Source organism: Eupeodes corollae, chromosome 2, assembly GCF_945859685.1.
Source record: "Eupeodes corollae chromosome 2, idEupCoro1.1, whole genome shotgun sequence".
Lineage (NCBI taxonomy): Eukaryota > Metazoa > Arthropoda > Insecta > Diptera > Syrphidae > Eupeodes > Eupeodes corollae.
The window spans coordinates 56,273,271-56,295,006 of NC_079148.1; the positions used below are offsets into that span (position 1 = coordinate 56,273,271).

The 21,736-nt window shown below is 32.5% G+C and overlaps 1 protein-coding gene across 9 annotated transcripts in view; it reads left to right on the forward strand.

Moving 5' to 3' along the window:
- Positions 1 to 21,736, forward strand: part of LOC129944549 (cAMP-specific 3',5'-cyclic phosphodiesterase) — a 363,379-nt gene that overhangs the window by 285,599 nt on the left and 56,044 nt on the right. The window contains exon 1 of one of the 9 annotated variants that reach the window (XM_056054067.1): positions 16,693 to 19,384. The exons of 7 other annotated variants lie outside the window; for them this stretch is intronic. In XM_056054067.1, coding sequence (XP_055910042.1) covers positions 19,341 to 19,384 — 44 coding nt within the window. In that variant the 5' untranslated portion in view covers positions 16,693 to 19,340. Of the gene's footprint in view, positions 1 to 16,692; positions 19,385 to 21,736 lie in introns of those variants that run through there. One more of the 9 variants, XM_056054061.1, reaches the window with a different exon arrangement.

A 21,736-nucleotide genomic window follows, 5' to 3' on the forward strand; every position in this document is an offset into this window, starting at 1 on the left:
CTTTTCAAATAAACCACAATCGATCGATGCCCTAAAGGTGAACATAACACAAGCCATCGCTCAAATTCAGACGGTTCTATATGCGGAAGAGTCATTGAAAATTGGACCACTCCGATCCGTTCCACCGTAAGAAGCCGAGGCGGACATTTGAATGATGTGATATTCCACACTAAATCAGCCCTATCATAAATTCCATCGTAAACAGAAATTTTTACGAATTCCGAAAAATTGCATCATGAAATGCGTTCGTAGTAGAAAATCTCATACAATTTTGCATTACGGAACGGATTTCATGATACAGTTTTTTGGTATTCGTAAAAATTTCCGATTACAATGGAATTCATGATAGGAATGGCATACATGCGTCTTTCAAATAAAAAAATTGTTTTGTTAATACCTCACACACAGCTTGTTTATTCCTTTTCAATATCTACCCGCCCTTATTTAAAAACCCTTTATTAAATTGAACTAAAAACTTCTACTACTTAGTTTTGCATTGCTTTACAAAATTTTTTTTGTATAGGAAACTAAAAACTATATAGTAATTCTTTTGCTTAAGTCATTTGTTATAAATAAAATATTACTATTAAACCAATAAAATAAAATATCTACATTATTCCAACTTTTCTAATATTTTCAAATTAATAATTATATTTTCTTTTTTCTTTCAGGTAAGTTCTACAAACGTACAAGTGTGAATTCATTCACTCAGCAGTAAGTGTACCTTTTTACATTATACAAATGTTTTTAATTCGAAAACTTCTTTTTCAAGAACGAACTTTATAAAATAAATAAAGAACGTTTTTGATAGTTTTTCCTATGAAACGTCTAAAGTATGCAAACGAGAGAAAATATCGTCTAATTTCCCAAAAATAGTAATGGAAAGAATTTTACTTTTAAATTTCAATGTTTCTGCATACCTTTTAATATATAATACAAATTCTTAGAACTTTTATTTGCTTACACCATATTTTATATTTCCAACAAAAAGTATTATGAAACATTAAAATTTAATCATAATATAATATATAAAATAAATACCATTGAAATTTGTTTCTAAAGTAATTTGTATAATACTGAAAAGTCCCATTTAAGACAAGATAATTGATATTTTAAGATTGTACAGATTTTGTCTCTTTTATAGCAATTTCGATACAATTTTTCAATTCACTAATATGGCCAGAGATTATTTGTTTAATTCTTCGAATGCAAGTCCTTTCCTAATGTTCTCCTTTTGAAACTGTTTAAAAAATCCAATTTTAAAAATTTAATTTTTATTAAACTTTTAACAAATTTACATTAAAATAATAATAATTAGCCATTGTTTTGATTTATTTTAATTATAAAAAGACGTTATACTGTTTTCTATAAAAAAGATCATGCAACATCCAATTACAAAAAATAGAACCACTTAATTTAATAAAATTTGTGTGGAAAAGTATGTATACGCCCTCATCACAATTGTTTCAAACTGAAAATGAAACTACAATAGAATTTTCAAAACTAAATAAAATTCTATTGCTTCACCCTGAGTAATGTAACAAAATTTTGAATTCAAATCAACCCAAAAAGCTTATCCTCAAATATACACTTTGGTTTTTAAAAAGATTAATTTTAAAGTTCATATGTCATTCATACCACAACTAACTTTGTTGAAAAAATCCTTTTTATTTAACTAAGACTGACAAATTCTAAGTACGTTCTTACATACGTAGATATGTATGTATATCATGTATGTGGCTTAAAAAATAAAACCATACGAGTGTCCTTTTTCCATAAAATAAAGTTTTATCTTATGAAAGCTATCGACACGTGTGTATCCTAGTGATTTTCCTCATGCAAACTTCTTTTTTTCTAAGGAAGCGTAATCCCAATTTAAAATCTATGTATATCTGGCATCTGCTTCCGTTTGGTTGAACCTTTAATAATTTCAACACTCCTAAAACTTGAATTAATGGTTGTTGAAATTGCCAACACAATGATTCGTACTTTTTTTTATACGAGGTTTAGCACAACTTCTTGCTTCTCTTCCCTGAATATATGACCAACTTGACTTCTTGCGTAGATGAAGACACCAAATACCATGATGTTACTTTTACTTTCCATCATTAATGTCGAGTCTCCGTTTTTCTGCTACACACTCGATCTAGATTAAGTATTCATGTCCAGGTCCATCTACAACTACATACGAGTATATACCTAGAAATTTTCTCGTCCAGTTGTTTTTTTTTTTGTATCTCCAAGATAATAAAATTTCCCCTTCCAAAAGGAAGCTGCACATTTATTCCAAACACTAGAATTCTCAGACAAGGCAATTATGGAAGATAATAAGTTAAGTTGGATACCTTATATCCTTATATCCCTACACCTACGCTATAAGAAATTGTCCAAGAAAAAAAAGCTACACTGGCATTTTCCTAATGAAAAAATAAGCCTCTGGGAATAAAGTCTGGTGTCAAACCCTTCATTAATCATTGGCTACATTATGACTACATCGCGATAATGAAAGCGATTGTAATTTGCAGTGTGTTAATGCTATAGATATCTTTAGGATAAAGCGATACATTATTTCAGTAATGGTCAAACTTTAATGTGTTATCAAAAAGTTAATGAATTTTGCTCTAGCCTTGAGCTTTTGAATATTGATTTTACTCTTTGGAGGAATTCAATTAAAGGTTTTTCCAATTAGGACGTGTTTAAATAGTCTATCGGCTTAAATTCTTGATTCAACTGGATCTTGTTTAGTTGTTGACCATAATAAATAAATAAATGAAGTGGGGCAACAGTGCTTTGAGAACTAGACCCTAGTGACTTACAACTTTTAACTAATCCTGTGTGCGATTAATGTTGGCAGGAATAGAGGACACCTACAGTTTTAAACTGAATCTGAACGGCCAATTTGAGAAATCACTTTTCATGGCAAAAATTACTCTTGAAGAATTTCTCAATTCTTCGCAAAAGGCAGTACCTTTAAATTGAGATGGCACAGGCCAGGATCTGGCATGACAGTCCTACGCACTAACCATCAAGCAACGAGTACTACTGTAAACCAAGATGGTTAGGTTAGGTTAGGTTACAGTGGCTGTCCAAGATGGAAACGGACACACTTAGGCCAGTTTAATGGTATATTGTGATACCACATGAATCTTGAGGCTTCCTCCTAAGCTCAATGGAACCAGTAAGAGTCCCTTACGAAACGCGAGAGGCTGATTATACTGATATGATTTAGATCGTTTAGATCGTTAAAGAAGAATTCTCCTAGGTAATTCTTGCGTTTTCGAGCTAGAGCAGGGCATGTGCAGAGAAGATGAAGAACCGTTTCTTCCTCTTCCTCGTCCATACAGCTTCTGCAAAAGTCATTTGAGAATACGCCTAGTCTCGTGGCGTGCTTTCCTATTAGACAGTGTCCGGTAATGACACCTATTATCGAGCTTATATGCGATCTGCTTAGAGAGAGCAAGCACCTTGAACGTTTAAATCCAGTGTTGGCCAGATGTTTTTTGTGGCTTGACACGTGGTGATGTTGGTCCACCTGGTGCCTGCCCTCCTCTCAGCGTCTTGCATTAGTAGCTGTTTACAAGTAGCGATTGGTATGCCAGTACTTGCCAAACGTGGTAGGATGGGCTGTACTGTACCGTTCCTGGCGAGTTCATCTGCCTTACAGTTACCTGGAATGTCTCTATGGCCCGGCACCCAGCAAAGGTGAATATTAAACTGTTGCGCCATCTCCATTAGAGATGCTCGACAGTTATGGACTGTTATAGAGTTTGTAGAAACAGAGTCCAGAGATTTGATAGCGGCCTGGCTGTCGGAAAAAAAAGGGATATCAGATGTTGATATCACGTGTTCTTTGAGAAAAGACAAGACTTCCTTAATCGCCAAAAGTTCCGCCTGGAACACGCTACAATGATTGGGAAGGCGGAATGAGAGAGATCTAATTTCAGTCGTTCAGAGTACACACCACCACTAACCCCTTCTTTGGTTTTTGAGCCAAGTTTTAAACCAAGATCCTTAGAAGAAATATTTCATAATGCGGTCTGAGCGATGCCCAATTCCTGACAACACTGCCTAGGAATTGTTTGATTTCTATTTTTTTTCTACGGAAGCCTGAATAGCAGTGATATTTTTACAATTCAATCAACCAATTGTCTCATAACACTGCAACATCATACAACGAATATAGACTCAAATTTTTGCACTAATACCTGTCTGCTATAGGTGGGGTAACGCTCTTAAAGTTTCGGTCATCAACTCCGAATTTTGGTTCAAAAATTAAAAAAATGCTTTTTGAACTGTTCAATTAAAGTTTTATTACATGAGTTTAATCCTTACAAAATAAATTTTAGTTTGCCCTAAGGCCCTGTCTTATAACCTACTCCTGTGAATTTCCTGTGTGAAACTTTAAAGCTTAGTTAACGACAGTATCTTCAGCATTCAAATTTAAAACCTTCTTTTTGGATGCGAATCTTTAAAGGCAATATATGAAAAGTTCAGTAACAACCTTAACAATATTCCTTTAAGGCGTTGTGTAGCACTTTTACCACTATTTATGAAACGGAACATTTCGAATTGTTCGGTACGTGTATCACAAACAACCTCTTGCATGACGATTAGATATGCAATGTCGCTCAAAATGCCGGAAGATGTCTGAGTTTCCTAAGGTGGAGCAAGTTTATAAAACTTTAACGTATACCCAAACTAAAAGTAAAATCCCATCTCTGAGCTAGTGCTCCAGTTACTTACTTAGATATCATGCACAGTATTTTAAGAAGATGTTTTTTCTCTTTTGTAATGTATTCTATCTCACCCTTTTTACCATTTTCTTTTGAGGGAATACTTTTTAGTAAAATAGTTAGTTAGTTGCATTCCTCCCTTTATCCTTCTTTGGTCTACTGCCAAGTACAGAGATTTGTCCTCTTGCCGCACTAAGCGAATGTGCAATGCTTTACCACACTCTCTTTCTTTGTCATTGCAATATTCAGGACTATAAAACCAATGTGCACCACCACCAATAATTTGTATGGAATTGAAAGGATAAGCTGAAAGTTGTACCCACTCATAAGAATAAACAAAGTTACATAAATTTTGAATTTATTTTATCCATTGAACCGTAAAAAACAAAGAAATTACTATAAAACTCACAGATTTCAAAATGTTAACATTTATACAAAATGCAAAGGAACAAGCTTTTTATGAGGTCCAACTTCAAGGATTTTATGTTTTTTTTTTAAATCATGTGTAAAAATGTATTCTCAATACAACATGCTTCGTATTTACAAAAGATCAAGTTCAATGAACCAGCAAACAAACTTGATAGGTCACTGAATTCCAATAATTAAATTATATCGCATCTACAATTTATGCAAAAACCATCGCTGCTATTCTTGAGGTAAGTTTTACCTAACCTACCTTTCCTCACCTATCTTAAATGTTCAGAATTTCACCTCTCCAGCAAAAAACAAAATTTAAGGTCATTCAACAGTCTTGTTGAATGTTGAAGATGTTTTACTCTCTTTCTCTCATTTTAGACTTGTTTATTCTTACGTCATTATTTTTTCGCTTGTTGATTTTAAATGTGCTTTTTTGAAAATATGAACTTCAAATAATATCGCACAATAAGCTTGTGTGCGATGTTTTCAGAGCTTTCAAAAAGCCCAACAAAAGTCTTAAAATAAGTTGGTTTAAGTTTTAAAGACTGCGCATGTGGATATGCAGCGAAAAATATTTCAAATCCTCTTAAAATTTTCAACTTAAAAGTGTTTCTTCTGTTCGATTTATGTAGAAAAACAAAACAACTTTCTGCAAAAGCTTTTTTTCAACACTGTTGATAACAAGACCAAAGGCCATTGAATAGGTAAAAGTGTTAAAGCCTTTTGCTGTAAAAAAAAACACAAACAACCCAGTTAGAAGGAACGCTGTGTGTGATGAAAACAATAGGTGTGAGCTGAAGAGTGTTATAAAAATATAATCGGTTTCAATTTGTAAAGGTCAATCGATTTAATCGATTCAAGATGATGCTGCTGGTTATGGTGATGATGTTGTTAATGATAAATGCCCATGCCCAACCCAGGATAGGAAGGAAGGAAGACATTTGTGTGTGAAATCTGTACCTATAAATTTATGAGCTTTATTTTGTTTTCTTTTTTTCATTCATTTTACTTTTTGTTAAAACCCAATTCGCCATAAATTTTTGTAGCAGCTTAATGAGATAAGGATGATGCAAAGCGCATGGAAGAGCGGAAAAGCTTGTATTTACTTTTCACCTGTTCAAGATGTTATACCTACACACATACAGATAGGTAGGGACTTGAGTAAGGGGTTGATTTTATTTTTTGAATTGTTCGTCTGAGTGTGTAAGAAGTGTACAAGAAGTGATGGGGTGAGATTTTTCTCATCTAACAGTGATTTATTATGGAATTATTTAAATTTTCATCTCCTTTTGCTTTAGCTGATGCTCTGATGGTGAAGTGTTAGCCAGGGTGACCACTTAAAAGCTTGCTCGAACTTGTCATTTAAACCAATATACCTAAATGTTGATCATTATTCATTAATGTAGGTACATCAAACTAACCTACATTTATGATAGCATTATTTTTAAAGGTGTTTGCATTTTTGATTCATATTTCTCAAATGGGAGTAATAGTTTGAAAAATTACAAATATGGGATAAATCAATTTGATGTAATGGTTTGGAAAATACAAAAATTATCAAAATCTATTAAGGTACGGGGGCATAGGATTTTAAGCCCAGGGAACTTAAAAAATCAGTTGGGACCCAATTTGACCAGGAAATAGGTAGGTATTAAGTCCAAATTTCCTGAAATGAAAACAATAAGAAAGTGAATTAGAAGAGAATTAAAAAGAATAGGAAAGTTGCAAAATAAAGAAGATAGTAATAGTAAACTTTATTTCCATTTGATATGGAAATAATGTGAATTTCTTTCATTCTTCATGTTCGACAATATTTCCAAACATTGAAATAAAAATGACAATTATGCTGAACATTGTCACCAAAAAATCGTTTTTATAATCGATTTTATTCCCACTTTAAATTCTTTTTTTTTTCTTTTGTAGGCAAAAATAAAGTTTTTATTCATAGTTATTAAATAAATGTTTTTTAATGCAAGAGAAACTTTGTCTACATCCAAGCTCGCATCTACTATAAGTACGGTGACCATATTTTCCGTGCCCAAAAAATGAATGACCAGTTTTCAAGATTTTTTTCATTTCATTGAGTAATAGTAAATAAATATAAAATAAATGAAATGATAAATATAGTATAATTAGGTACATTTATAGAATAAACAAAAAAAGGACTTTCAGCGATAATAAACAAAAAAACACATTACACAGATTCTTTCAGTCTCTATTTCTATTCTTATTAACAACAAAAAATAAAACAAAACCTTAAACTCTTTTATATCAAATTTGCTAGTCATTCAACTTTGACATCGAATTACAATATATTAATCTTGTTAAATAAGTACTTTTCGGAAGAATATTTTTTTTGTGTAGTTAATTCTGGCTTTCCTTTTAAGTAATTCTTAAATTCGATGCAATTTAATTCATAATTACATTTGCAAATTAAAAAAGGCCTGATTGTTTCTTTTCGTGTGTTTATACATTGTTTAAAATTGAGAAATTGAGTTGGGGCATTGTAAGGCATAAACAAATCTCTAGGATTTTTGACCCACGTATCTCCAGCACTTATTTGGCTCTCCTTCCATTAAACTATTTTTTCTGAAGAAACGCAACAATGCAATAATTCCAACGCAAATTTACTTTTGGAAAATTCCATTACTAGTCCAAATGCAAAAAAGATAAGTTTCATTCACATTCGCTACAATTTATTTTTACCATTGTCATGGTCAGTAACACTTAATGGTAAAATTAATTTCCAATGGTGAAAGTCATCCTGTGCGCAAGTTCAAGAGTTTTAGTTTAACTTTCCCTGTAAATAGGTATAATATGCTCTGATTTTTGTAATTGGGAGAGGAAGAAGTCTTCCAAAAAAGAAAAACTACGAATTATGATGTAAGGGTACGTTTTCATTAAACATTTAATGGTTTTCATGCTTAGGCTTTCATTAAAGAAAAAAGTCATAAAACAATGAACAAATAATGAGCTATTTCTAAAATAGTTAACATTTTTATGTTTTTCGATACACAATAATTCATAATGAACATTTTTATGTTTTCCGATACACAATAATTCATAATAAACATTTTCTACAAATAAAGAACTGTTCATTATAATGAACGGATGGCCACCTTAATCTACACGTCCTATAGTAAGGGGGAAACAAGGTGTGTAATACACTGTTTTATTGGATTTGAGGATTTGATAAAGCCTTAGACACTGGTTCCTGCAAAGTTAGAGTTCGAGTTCGAGTTCGAGTTTTTCAAGGTTACTGAAGAAGTATTTTCATAAGAATTTGACCATAAAAATAGACGAACTTCGATATTATATCCTTATCAAAGGGAAATATAGTAGATTCGACGTTTTTACTATCTACTTTATTTGACGATATATCTTTATATAAGTGCGGTATAAACCCCAAATTTTTATTTGGACAATGAAGTGGACCAATGAGGCTTAGATAATATTGACATTTTTAAGTGCTTGATTCATTTCCAGGTTGTTGGCATACCGTCAATTTCTTACGGTGTCCCAAAAAGAAAATTTAAGAGGGTCAATTCGAGACAGCCAACCAATTTTTGGTAATTTGGTACTCCGTGGCACAGTAAGCCATCCTGCACGAACTAGAGGTCGTCCAAATCTATGTTTTCAATTTCTGTTAAAGTCGTTAGACGAATCATCATAAAAGTTATTTTTCGGCCAAAAATATTGTTTCTGTAAACAGTTGGTCGTGTGCCTTCAATATTGAATTTCAATTGGACCTGGTCGATAATATTAAGTTATTTTTTCTGTTGCGCATACAAAACATTACGTAGAGAATTTAGATGCCCTCCACTGTTATCTCGCCTTTTAATTTGTTCCAATACATCAGGTTCTTAAAGATAACCAAAAACGGCTTTAAGAATTATTTTTTTAATTGTCATTAGTTATGAGTCTTAATTTGATTCTTTATGAAGTTCTGAGCAAAGCTTTAATTCAATACTTTTTAAAGTTTTAAAAAATACGTTTTCGAGTTAGATTTTTAGTGCTAATTTTGAATCCGAACTTTTATTTAGACTAGTTGCTCAAGTTTTAAAAATACCTACATATATTTTTAAAATGATTTAAACATTTTTAAATATATTTTAAAGACTTGATTTAATAGAATTGTTTTGATGACGGATTTGTTACAGGATCAAAAATTACCTTCAATCCCATTTGTGTTTTTCTGTTGAAAACCGTTTTAACACAAATGGTTCAGGGTTTCTTTAAGAATAATTTGATATACTTAAAATCATTTTATAAAATATTATAAATATTTCAACTGAATAATTTAAAAATAAATTATTATTTGATCCACCCTGTATTTTATGTGCCTATGATGCTGCGAAGCATGGTAGAAGATTCAGCTTGTTTTAAATAAAGTTTAGAGACAAACTTCAATAAATTACTTAAGTAAACATACAAGTAATTAACAGAACAGATATACGACAGCTTAAAGAAAATTAATTTTTCTTGTTGCTAACACTTCTTTGCACTTCTAACAGTTCTATTTGCTTATGTGAAGTATTTAAGCGTCCAATTGTTTAAACAATAATTAATCTTACCTTTTTAGTTTTGTTGGTTGTAGCTTGTCTTATTTGTACAGACTAGAGGTTTCTTAATCGTTGTTGTTATATTGACAAAACAAACCGTGAAATAAGTTGTAGAATATCTTTTTAATTCAAATTTAATTTGAGATGTTTTTGTTCTTCTTCAATTTTGTTTTTCGGATGGCAATTTTTTAAATTGATTGGAATAGCGTTATTTGCTCCAAGTTTTCTCATAGATCTTCATTTGATTTTTATAAGACTTCAGAAGACATAAAAAACGAAGACAAAAAAATGGAAAAGAGATTTAAATGCAAACAGTCTAAATTTTCAATTATTCTCAAAAATCGTGTTGAAGGCTCTTTCCGCCTATGTCATTATTAAAAAAACGGGCCGACCTCTAAATGAAATTTGTGAGCTAGAAATTTGTTCATACCTTCCGTTTGGTTTTCTAAACTTTGTGGAAAAAGAAATATTGTGTCCACATTGTAAGTTTTGGATTCCCAATAGTCTTCGGGATTATTTACACTTTTGTAGATCCAATGGTGTTAACCCCTTTACAGCCAAATTTGTAAAGCATACAAGTATTTAAAATGTTTGTCTCAATAAAATGTTCATACTCTCTTAAAAACTTCACACATCGCTCACTTTGGTTCTTGGCTAATGGCTTCTGTTTTACAAACTTCCATATTCATACACCAGTTTTGGGTTTCTGGAAGAAGTGTAAGAGCAATATTTGTTTATAATATTTAATTTTTATGTTGCATGATAATTTCTATTTCTTTACGCTCAAGAAATAGAAATTAGTTTTTAGCGGACTCTGGCGCCACCTAATTCATTTATTTAATTAGATTAAAATTTAGGACTAAAGTTAATTATTGTATGAGCTTTGTTTTAATCTTTTTCTAACGTTTTGATTTTAATTTAAAGATAGACCCAGAATTATCTTAAAATAGTGTATCGTATTCATATATTAAAGCAGAACATTATATACAGTAAATTTACCTGCAATCCACACAACGCTATTATTTTTAAAGCGTCTAGAAAACACTATACAAAATTTCATAAAACAAAAACTGAACGGTGTAGTTTCGAAAATATTTGTAGACCTAAAAGAATTGAATTGAAAAATATTGGAGCATTCAGTCGTTTTTTAGCTTCATAGAACTCTTGTTTAAAATTCAAACGATACTCTTAAAAAAAAAGAATTATTTACGAAATAAGAACGACATGGTGTATGAGTAAAGTTTTTGACTATCAATATTTTTCCTCACACTATAGACATTTTTTGCTCAACCTAATTTGAGTAGTACCCCTGGCCAGGGCCGACGCCAGGCAATCTTGCGCCTGTGCAAGATTAGAAGAAAGCGCCTTTTTTTATATTTTCATACATAAACTGATACACAAGCATTAGCCTTTCCCACATTACCCAGGAGGTAGACTTTTAGTGCGTTTTTTGTTATAGAGGTATCCCAAGTAACCCTAAACCATAAACTAAAACGCAGTGATGAAATGAGCGGAGTCGCCTTTTTAATTTTGGAAACTTACTTTTCTGGCCTTACATTTTGCAAATTCAGAAATAAGATCATCAAAGTCTATAGAATTTAATAATTCCTTTTCAATAGACATACGAGTAGATAAGCCTACCAATCTCTCTTGAGTCATGGTTGTCCTTAGATAATTTTTAATAATTAAAAGTTTAAAAGAACTACGTTCTTCTGAAGCTACCGTGACCGAGATAGTCTTTAGGTGGTGGAGAGCAATTACTAAATTCGGAGCAAAATCTTCAAGGTTTGAACTAAAATTAAAATTTATAACACATCTAAACTTGAGCTTTGTGATGTAACAAGCGGGAACATTACGGTTAACTCTTGAAACAATTCTTCTCCATCTAAATCTTTAAAACTACCTAATGTTATAAAATTCTTGCAAATCAAGGCATAAGGCACGTACATTTTTATTTTTTTAAATATTCGCTTTTTTACATAAAAATGAAAAATTGATTTTATATGTATTAAGAATTTTGAAAAAAAAATCTACTTTAAATCTTTGTTTCGGGTCTAAGTTTCAGGACATTTATCAGCATAAAGTCTTTTTCTCCCTTGAAATCGCAATGATGGAGCTTCAGGAAACATATTTCGGATAATTGAACATACCTGGTTAGGTTAGGTTATAGTGGCTGTCCAAGATGGAAACGGACACACTTAGGCCAGTTTAATGGCCCATTGTAATACCACATGAATCTTGAGGCTTCCTCCTAATCTCAATGGAACCAGCTTAAGTCCCTTACGAAACGTGAGAGGCTGATTATACCGATATGATTTAGATCGTTAAGATCGTTAAAGAAGAATTCTCCTAGGTAATTCTTGCGTTTTCGAGCTAGAGCAGGGCATGTGCAGAGAAGATGGAGAACATATCTACTCATTAATATTTGGAAACTAGGTACATAGGTAGGATTTTAAGTTCTGCGATATCTTGAGTTAAATTTTCATTGAATGCAACAATCAAAGTGATGTTAGTTAGTGCGCAAGAGATAACTTAGGACAGTTGTGATGAATGCTTTTTTGAGATTATTTTAAGAATGTTGTGGTTAAAAAAATTGCAAATAGTAGTAATACATATTTGTTTGCGCAAGATCAGATAACATTTTTTTTTCCTGGTAGTGGGCCCCATAATTGTGCCCCCTGTGTATTTGCACATATGCTTTGTCCGGCCCTGCCCCTGGCGTAAATGTCATGCGAGAGGTGTGGGGTTTGATACTTGCCTGTGCCACCTAAAAAGTTATTTCAAGAAAGCTGCCTATTGCAAGGAATTGACAAATCCTCTAAGAGTAATTCTGTTGTGTCACTGTTGTTTATTTGAGTTTGTTGAACTATAGAACTAAAGTGTTTTTTTAGACGTTTGGTTCTCAAGAAGAAATAATACTCATATAATTTAATGTAATAACTTAAATATATCTTTATTATCAAAATACAAATTTGTCATTTCGTTTTGAAAACGATTTTGGGCAAGTGGCCGCCGCTGGCTCCAAATAATTCCAGGGCGCACGTGTTAAATTTGCAGCAATATGGACCGTTTGTCAGCAATTACTCGCCGAAATATGGCGTCAACTATCTCGAGCTTATCTGCGTAAACAAGCGACTTCTTATAACCCCACTAAAAATAGTCTACCGGTGTTTAACCGCACTGTCGTAGAGGCCACGCTTTAGGGTCCATGACGTCCGATAATGTCTCCTACTATAAATACATACATTGTTTTGATGCGTCACGCAAACCAAATCATTGTTTTGGTAATATATCGTTAGAAATAACACCCATTACTATATGTAATGGCTGAATCACAAACACGCTTCAGCTTCACTTGACGTTTATTAGCCATAATGGCTGAATCAAAAACACGATTCAGCTTCGACTTCATCTGCGTTACGGCGGTCTTGCTTCGAGGTTGCTTTGATTGACATTTCTATTATTTCATACCTCCAAAGAGCAAATATTTTGTTTGTTGACATTTTTTTACAGCTGTTGAGCTGTCAGATAATCAGCCATCATGGCTGAATCACAAACACGCTTCAGCTTCACCTGAGGTTTACGAGTTCAGCCATAGAAATTCAATGCATGCTATTACAATGGAGCTTTGATCGTAAGGAAAAGAACGTAATGTGACTCCAAACGAAAGCTCTAGTTCAATTATCTGAACATTTCCTTTGTCTGATGGCTCAACAGCTGTAAAAAAATGTCAACAAACAAAATATTTGCTGTTTGGAGGGATGAAATAATAGAAATGCCATTCAAAGCAACCTCGTAACAAGGCCACCGTAACGCAGACGAAGCCGAAGCGTGTTTGTGATTCAGCCATAAATGTCAGGTGAAGCTGAAGTGTGTTTGTGATTCAGCCATAAACAAATTGTTGTTTTCTATCTGCCTCCTGTACCACGACATGCACAGTGACTAACTTAAGTTCCTTCTATAGAAGGAATATTTAAATGTTGATTAATTTCAAAAATAATTAACTAACCTATAATGGAATTAAGTGTTTTAATAATAACATTTCAATAGTAATATTTCAGCCTTATTGTGAGTTTCACCCGGAAAATCGTTCGCCCGAAATATTTGTGTTCGCCCGGAATTTTAAAAGTTATTGCGATTTTCGCCCGAATAAAATTTCACTTCGAATCAGGGCTGACAGTTCGAATAATTGACATGTTCATAGAGCTGAGCTCGCAAAAAATTTCCCCATCTCTCATAAAAACAGAGAATGATATCCGAACCAACTTTCCTTGTTAAATATAAAAACCCAAATAAATGTATGTAGTGCTACAATTTCCTGTTAAAATTGAGGACACTGACTGTGAAAACAAGCTTTAAAATCCATTTCCATTCGATTTACCTGCAAAAAAAAAAACTTAATTTGTGCTATTTCTGGGTTTTCCTGCATTTTATTGAGCAGCATATCACTTTGTTTGGAATTGATTGATTTGCTCCTAACATAAATATAAAAGTTATTGTATTATTTTGTTCTTTTTTTAACACTAATGTCATTTATTTACTTACATCATTATTTGTTGTATTCCTGTTCGCCTCCAAAAAATAAGTGAATTATTTTAGTTGTGAATGACGTTTCATTCCGCCCGAACTGAGTGCTCCCAATAAGGGAAATCTTTCGAACATGAAAACTCACAATAGGCGAATCGAAAAAAGGGATATTTTTCGGGCGGAATCTTGTTCACATGAAACTCACAATAAGGCTGATTTTTATTAAAGGAAATATCAACATTTCAAAAATGTTGAAAAATAGTTTTCATTTCTTTTTTCTGAAATTCAAATATTTTGAAAATTACTATGGATTTTTTTCATAACTTCTGATAATAATATGTTTTTATGAAAAATCAGCCCGTTTCCGATTTGACCGAATCTTTCGATTCAAGTGAATTTTTCATTGAAATGCTTAAGATAAAAAAATCCAGTCCAAACTCACGTACTGTTAATTTTATAATTTGTTAATTTTGTTTATAACTAAGAAAAAAAAGTATGTTACACTGGGCGTATCCACACTTTTCATAATTCACTTGTTTAAAAACAGAATAACGTCTGCTGTTTCAATGGAGATTTAAAAACATAAAAAAGAGCAACATTAATAAAATCAGCTTATGTGAACTTTATTATTATTACAGAGGTCCTTTAAGTTATTCAATTAATTGAGTATTCGACCGGAACATATGCAAATAAACAATATTTATCCATACAAATCAATAGATCCTGAATCTTGATTTCCCATTTTCAGTAAAACCTACTTCCTACCTCTGTGTTTAGATTCTTGATAAAACAACTTCCATAGAGAACCCTAAAAAAACAACAAAATTTATATGAATGGCCTTATGTCAATGAACCATAGTGTTATTTGTTTTTGCAATCCTTGACAGCATCAAATTCTGGTTGCACTCCGAGCGTGTCCTGTGTGTCTATGGCTATGTTTGTGTATATGAGTAAAATCATATCCTTTTTGGCTGAGTTGCGCATTACCATTTCGCACCAAGAGGAACACAAACAACAACAAAAAATCCTCTCCATTAATAAGAACAAAAGACTCACCACTTGCCAAACTTTCTAATGGAGCTTCCTTTGAGAGAGAATTTAAGCTTTTCCAGTGTTTCTATTTTTTCATTCTGTCACATAAATATATGTATGTATGAAGGTAGCTTCCTGTATTTGAAAAGTATAAAAGGAAATATAAATAATACAGTTCTAGCACCAGATCTCTATATAGATGATAGGTACTTCACTTCTTCCGCCAGCCGTGTTCCATTTTTCTTTTTATTTATTTTGCTGCTGTTATCATAGTTTTTGTTTGTGTGTCTTCTCTAAAAAAAAACCGCATATCTGCGCACGTACTGTTGCTCCACCACCACGACTACGACCATGAACATGGGCACAACCGAACCAAACCAAACCAAAGCAAGTACCAACAACCAACCCTACATGTTTATGCTACTGCTACATGCTTCCTAGATAAGATTCTCAATCATGCTTGTTGGATGGAACAACAAGAGTACAGTAGGTCGTCGTCGTAGTCGTCATTGGGATTGGAATTTGGAATTGGGAGTTGGAGTATAAAAATATATTCCCAGGTTATTTTTACAGAAAAGCGGAACAGCTCAATTGCTTTATCATCTTTTCACGTTTCGGTTTCACCATTGCAATAGCTTGTAGCTTTATAAAGCTAGAGGTGTATATGGAGACAGGGGAGAGCCCAGAAAAATAACTCGACTCGTTCGTTTCATCGCCTCGCCGTCATCATCACCATCGTCGTGGTCGTTTGCAAGCAAGGCGAAGCGAAGTGAACGAAGACAATGTGGCAGCTCTAGCTCATTCTGTACTCTGTGACTGTGCCTCTCTTGTCGTTTGCGTTTCTCGGTTTGTTGTGCTACGGGTTTCGATTTCGATTTTCGAGTTCATCATCTCATCGTTATCATCGAAGTCCACCGGTTTTTTCGCTTAAATATTTGCAAAACAACTAGAGGTACCTTTTTTACACCGTTTTGAAAAGTTTACTTCTTTTTTTAACAATATAATGTTATTCTCTCCACGGATTTTTGTGTGGTGCGAGCGAATTCTTCTACTCGAACGGACTTTATAATGCGTGCTCTTCATTTCGCTCCAACGCGCTTTTGCCTTTGATTGATGTCGCATTGTTGCTATACTCACCATTGCCGCCACTGCCGTCGTCGTCGTCACCACCGCCAGAGTCAACATCATCGTCACCGTCAACAGTGTTGTTGTTGTTGTTATTATTATTATTGTGGCGGATAAAATATATCATACAACATTTATGTGGTAGCATGGCACAGCTATTATAAGCTAAACTAAACTAAGCTATAGCTATACGCGTATAGTGTCTAGCTCGCGCTCAGTCTACTGTGTATCCGATCCGATTCAGCTTCTCTTTATTCTCGTGTTCGTTTTTGCTATTTCTGGCAAGCCCGTTTTATACACATCGCAATCTTCTCTATGTATGAGAGTCTATTCTGCCTGCCGCGGCAAGGCAAGGCAATGGCAAGTAGCTTTTTAGCATAGACAGCTAAAAGTTCAGTTTGTGACATTTACGTAGAACATCTCTCAAAATGGCGTCGTCGTCGTATTCGTTTTCGCCGTTGTTGGTATTATCGTTTTTGTTTTACGGATAAAAACTAAAATTGTTTAAATAAATAAAAATATAAATAAAATAATTCACAAATACCTTCCTGTGTCTTCTCGCTACCCACGGAACACAAACGACGACAACAATTTGTTTGTTTTTTCTTTCAATCTAGACATCAAGTGAAATTCCCCAAAAATCAAGCAAAAGAAAAAAAAAGAAATAATACAAAAAAGCTGCCTCCCAATTATAATCTGCTTCATATAAAAATTCTTTAGTGACGTAGAAACGTATATAATTCTCTCTTATAGAGAAGTCGACCTCAAAAAATAACAAAAATTTCTACTCGGTGTGAAGGCTGCAAAGATTATTTTGCACATAAAAATACCTATACCTACTTTCAAGCGACGACGTTTGTTTAATTGATAAAAAAATGTAAATTAATAATTAAAAAATCATATTGGAATGTCGGTATGGTCTGCATTTTTGCCAAAAAGCCAAAGCCCCATGTGCACTTTGGTTAGTTTGTAACTTGTTAATATATTTTAACACCCTTCGTTGTCGCTCTCGATATCGTAGAGAAATGCTTTGAAAAGGTGTTGCTTTTCGAGTTTCAACAAAACTTACGTAAATGAAAATTTACTTTCGGGAAAAATTATATCCTCCCTTCAGAGAAGCAAAGAATTAGAATTGAAAATGAGATTAAAATTTGGATGTATTAATTAAGTGCATTTAAGCCGATTCAACTACTTAAAAACGACTTTAATAAAAAGAAATAAAAAAAAACCTTAACAAGTAGGTACCTACACATCTCATTCGGAACAATATTGCGGAGGAGAATCTTCATTTCAGCATATTCCCCTACGGATTTATGATGCATATCCCTTCATCCATGCGTCTCCCGCCAGCATCTAGCTCTGTAATAGCACCATCACCAACAGTTTCAACATCTTGGTATAGTTGATGGTTGATGGTTTTTTAACCATTCAGAGAATCCGCTTTCCAAATCGATTTGATCTGATTTTATTCTATTTTATTTTTCTTATCGCATTTCATTTCAAATTTCATTCTTCGTTTCATATATTATTCGCATTTCTTGTAGATATACGGCATTCTATTTTCTGTGCAATAGTTCAAAAAATATATACGTACCTATCTATACACACAATCTACGTCATACCCCATCACAACCATTTGCTTATCTGGGTTGATAGAGAAAATAAAAATAAAGTAGTTTGTCCCATTTAATTATATTTATAGTGATATCTCTCTACACATGAAGTAGTTTGAGAATTTATTAACAAGAACAATAAAAATGAGATAAAAAAAATACTGAGATCTAATTGAAAAGCGCGACCAAAAGAACAAAAAATTAAATAAAAAAAAAACCAAACCGTGTCTTCCATCACATCGTTATCGAGAAAACTTAAACAAAAAAAAAAACTAAAACCAAAGCTCCTCCATTCGGTGACTTGAAATAGAATGCAATTTCCGTCTGCAATTGACATTGCTCGGATTTAGTATCTAAATCTAAATTAGTGCCAATTGACAAGAAGTGTATCTACACACGTATGTATATAGGTATAGAGTGTTTTTGTGTTACAGTGGATACAGTAGTTTAGTTATTCGATCGGATTTACACATAAAGTGACTTAAATTGTTGCACAAGGAGGATAGTAACTTACCAACTAATCTACGAATAAAGTGGCTCCATCTGTATGTAATGGTTGGTAAAACTATAAATGACAAGCCTTTTTCTTCACCTAAATACTAAATAATTTATGGAGTTTTTTCGTCATAATCACAAAATATAAGAAAAACATTAATTATTATAAAATATCTAATATTATATCGTTGAACGTCGTCGTCGATAAAGTTCAATAATTGTTGTATTTTGTTGTTAATTTCGTTCGTTGTAATAATGCAGTTGAAGTTAATTTATGTGTAGAGTAAAAATATGTACCTATAGCAAAGTAATAGTAGTATAATAATAACAATAACTGTGGTGTGGTTTAATAAACAATAAATATAGTACAGATTATCATTTGATAAGCAAATCAAAAAGAAAAGGACCGAGCGAGAGGGAGATAAAAAGAGAAAGAGAGAGAGCAATAAGACTACGGAGTACTATTGAGTAAACTTGAGTCTGATATTGTTTATATTGTTTGAATTTATTTGATTCTGTTTTTTTTTTTTTAAATTGTTGTTTTTAATTATTTTGATCGTAAAATTAATTAAAATTGTTTGCTAAGTAAAACAACAACAAATTACTACTGCTACTACATACACCTTCTATATAAACCCATCTACCTGCAACTACCTATAAAAAAACTGCTCTCATTTTACTACGCTGCTGGTGGTGTTCTGGCCAAATGAGTAATATTTACGAATCAAAGAACAAGAGAAGAAGATGAAAAATTTTAACAGCAGCAAACGAAAACAAAAATCAACAAGAAAAAAGAAAAAAAATTTATTAACAATTAATGTGATCGTTTTCGTGCTATGAAGTGTTGCTGTTGTCATTTGATCAGAAATTTGATAACTATGTAGGTATACTATTTGTCATTATTTAAAAAAAAAAAAAAAAAAACAAATTCAAAAAATACTACATTACATTTTTTTCTTTCAATTTATTTATCATTCTACATAAATATTTTGTTTTCTTTCAAAATTATGTATGTTTTTAGGTATGAATCTTTAATATTGAGATGATCTTGAGTAAGAGAATGCAATTTATTGTTAGTTAATTTTTTTTTTTAAATTTTAATTCAATGTAAAACATTAAGTGGCATTAAAATCTTTTTTTTTTTAAGAAAAAAGCATGGTACAACTACTACTGTACTAAATTTAATAATTATTTCAATAATTTCTAAACACCTAACCAAACTTCTCTTAATTCCAATTAATTGCTTAGTAAAGTGAGCTATTTGAATATAAATAATTTTTCTACTGAAACGTCAAGTAACTTAAAAAAAATAAGAAAAACATAGTTTATTATTTTATTTTATTTAAAATTTTCAAAATTCTTTTTTTATCCAGTCAAAAAATCTGTGTTTGAATCTTATGGTGAGTCCACACCAAAGAGAAATTTCAGAAAACATTGTACATATATATACAGTATTGGCCAAAGCAAAAACAACTTTAATTGCCTGGATTATTAAATAATTAAAAAACAAATTTAACAAATTAAATTACAGTTTCTAATGGAAAATAAAACAATATAGTTGTTTTTGTATAAGTTTACTTAATATAGTAGAATTAGTTCAATATTAGGTTGGTTAAAACAAAAGTAACTTTTAAAAAATACATATATTGTTTAATGTCGATTTCCATTGAACCACATGAAATAGACGGCCCGTCGCTGCTAAAAATCAATATTTTTTGGTTCCAATGGAAAGAAAAAACGTAGCAATATCTTTTTGTAAGTGTGTTAGTGTAGCAGCTGTCAGAAGCATACTAAAATATTTACAGTAATAATCCCGCCTCTCGTCTATTGTTTTGAATTCAATTTCATTATCTGCTACCGGTCTGGTGTCCGTATATCTTTCTACGTTTTCAAAATTTTTAATGGAATTTCTTTCATTCCTGGATAAAAATGCATTAGCTTGAACAATCGTCGAAGTCGTCCAATTGAAAATTGTCAGGATATCTTCGTCCTCGGACGAAGACGAATCTAGGAGCAAATCCAGCATTCTGTAGTCCATGCCCTGAAAATGAAATAATTATGCTTCAACCATCTCAAGTATTCAATATAATTTTATAATTACCTGATCCTGAAAGCACAACAATAATATTGCCAAGAAATTAATCAAATTTTGTATTGTTTTCACAGAAAATAATTATTTATAATTACAACAGAACGAAGCTGAATTCTCTTCAATTATTTTTTCCACAAACAATAATTTCATTTGACGTTTGCAAAACTGTCAAGTTTTTAGTATGTGTTCAAATGAGTGTGAAAATCTGTGTAGATTCTTCTCAAAAGACGAATTCAAAACGAATCTATTCGTCGGGAAAAAACATCAATACTTTTCTCATTGGAAAACGTTTAAGAAAAAAATATTGCCGGCTCGTCGACGGCACATCAATATTTTGGTTCAATTTAAAACCACATAAGTCTTACTAAAATATTGGTAGTATTTTTTTAGCAAACACCTTGTTTTTAATCCCTTCAGCCCATCTTCGAATCATGGAGTCAATTAAATTGCTTAAAAGGCTGTTTGGGATACTTTCTCAAGCCAATTTAATTTGATCAAACATATCGTTTTCATTTTTGCAATATTAATCCTTAAAACTCCTGGATAACAAAAGTATTCATTTTTATACAGATGGATCCAAGACAAATGAGGGAGTTGGTAGTGGTGTGTACCAAGAAAAGCTTAATATAAGCATCTCATTCCACCACCCTAATCATTGTAGCGTCTTCCAAGCGGAAATTTTAGTGATCAAAAAGGTTCTCTCATGGGTAAGAGAAAACGTGATATTAACTTCTGATATCCGCATCTTCTCTAACAGTCAGGCTGCTATTAAATCCCTTGACGGTGTCTCAACCAAATCTCAAACGGCTCTTGATTGTCGATCGTCTCTTATGGAGATGGCGCATCAATTTAACATTTAGCTCTGTTGGGTGCCGGGCCATAGAAACATCACGAGATATTGCAGAGCCGATGAACTCGCTAAAAATGGAACCGTCATGCCTATTTCATCTGAAAGGGAGGAGATAGGTTTACCGATAGCTGCATGTAAACTTAAGCTAAAAGAACAGCTTTTGCGATAGCAAACTCTGGGTGCGCAGCCACAAAACTCATATGGCCTTCACTGGACCTAAAGCGCTCTAAAGACTTGTTATCTCAAAGCAGACTTAATATTAGCTCCCTAATAGGTGTCCTTACGGGACA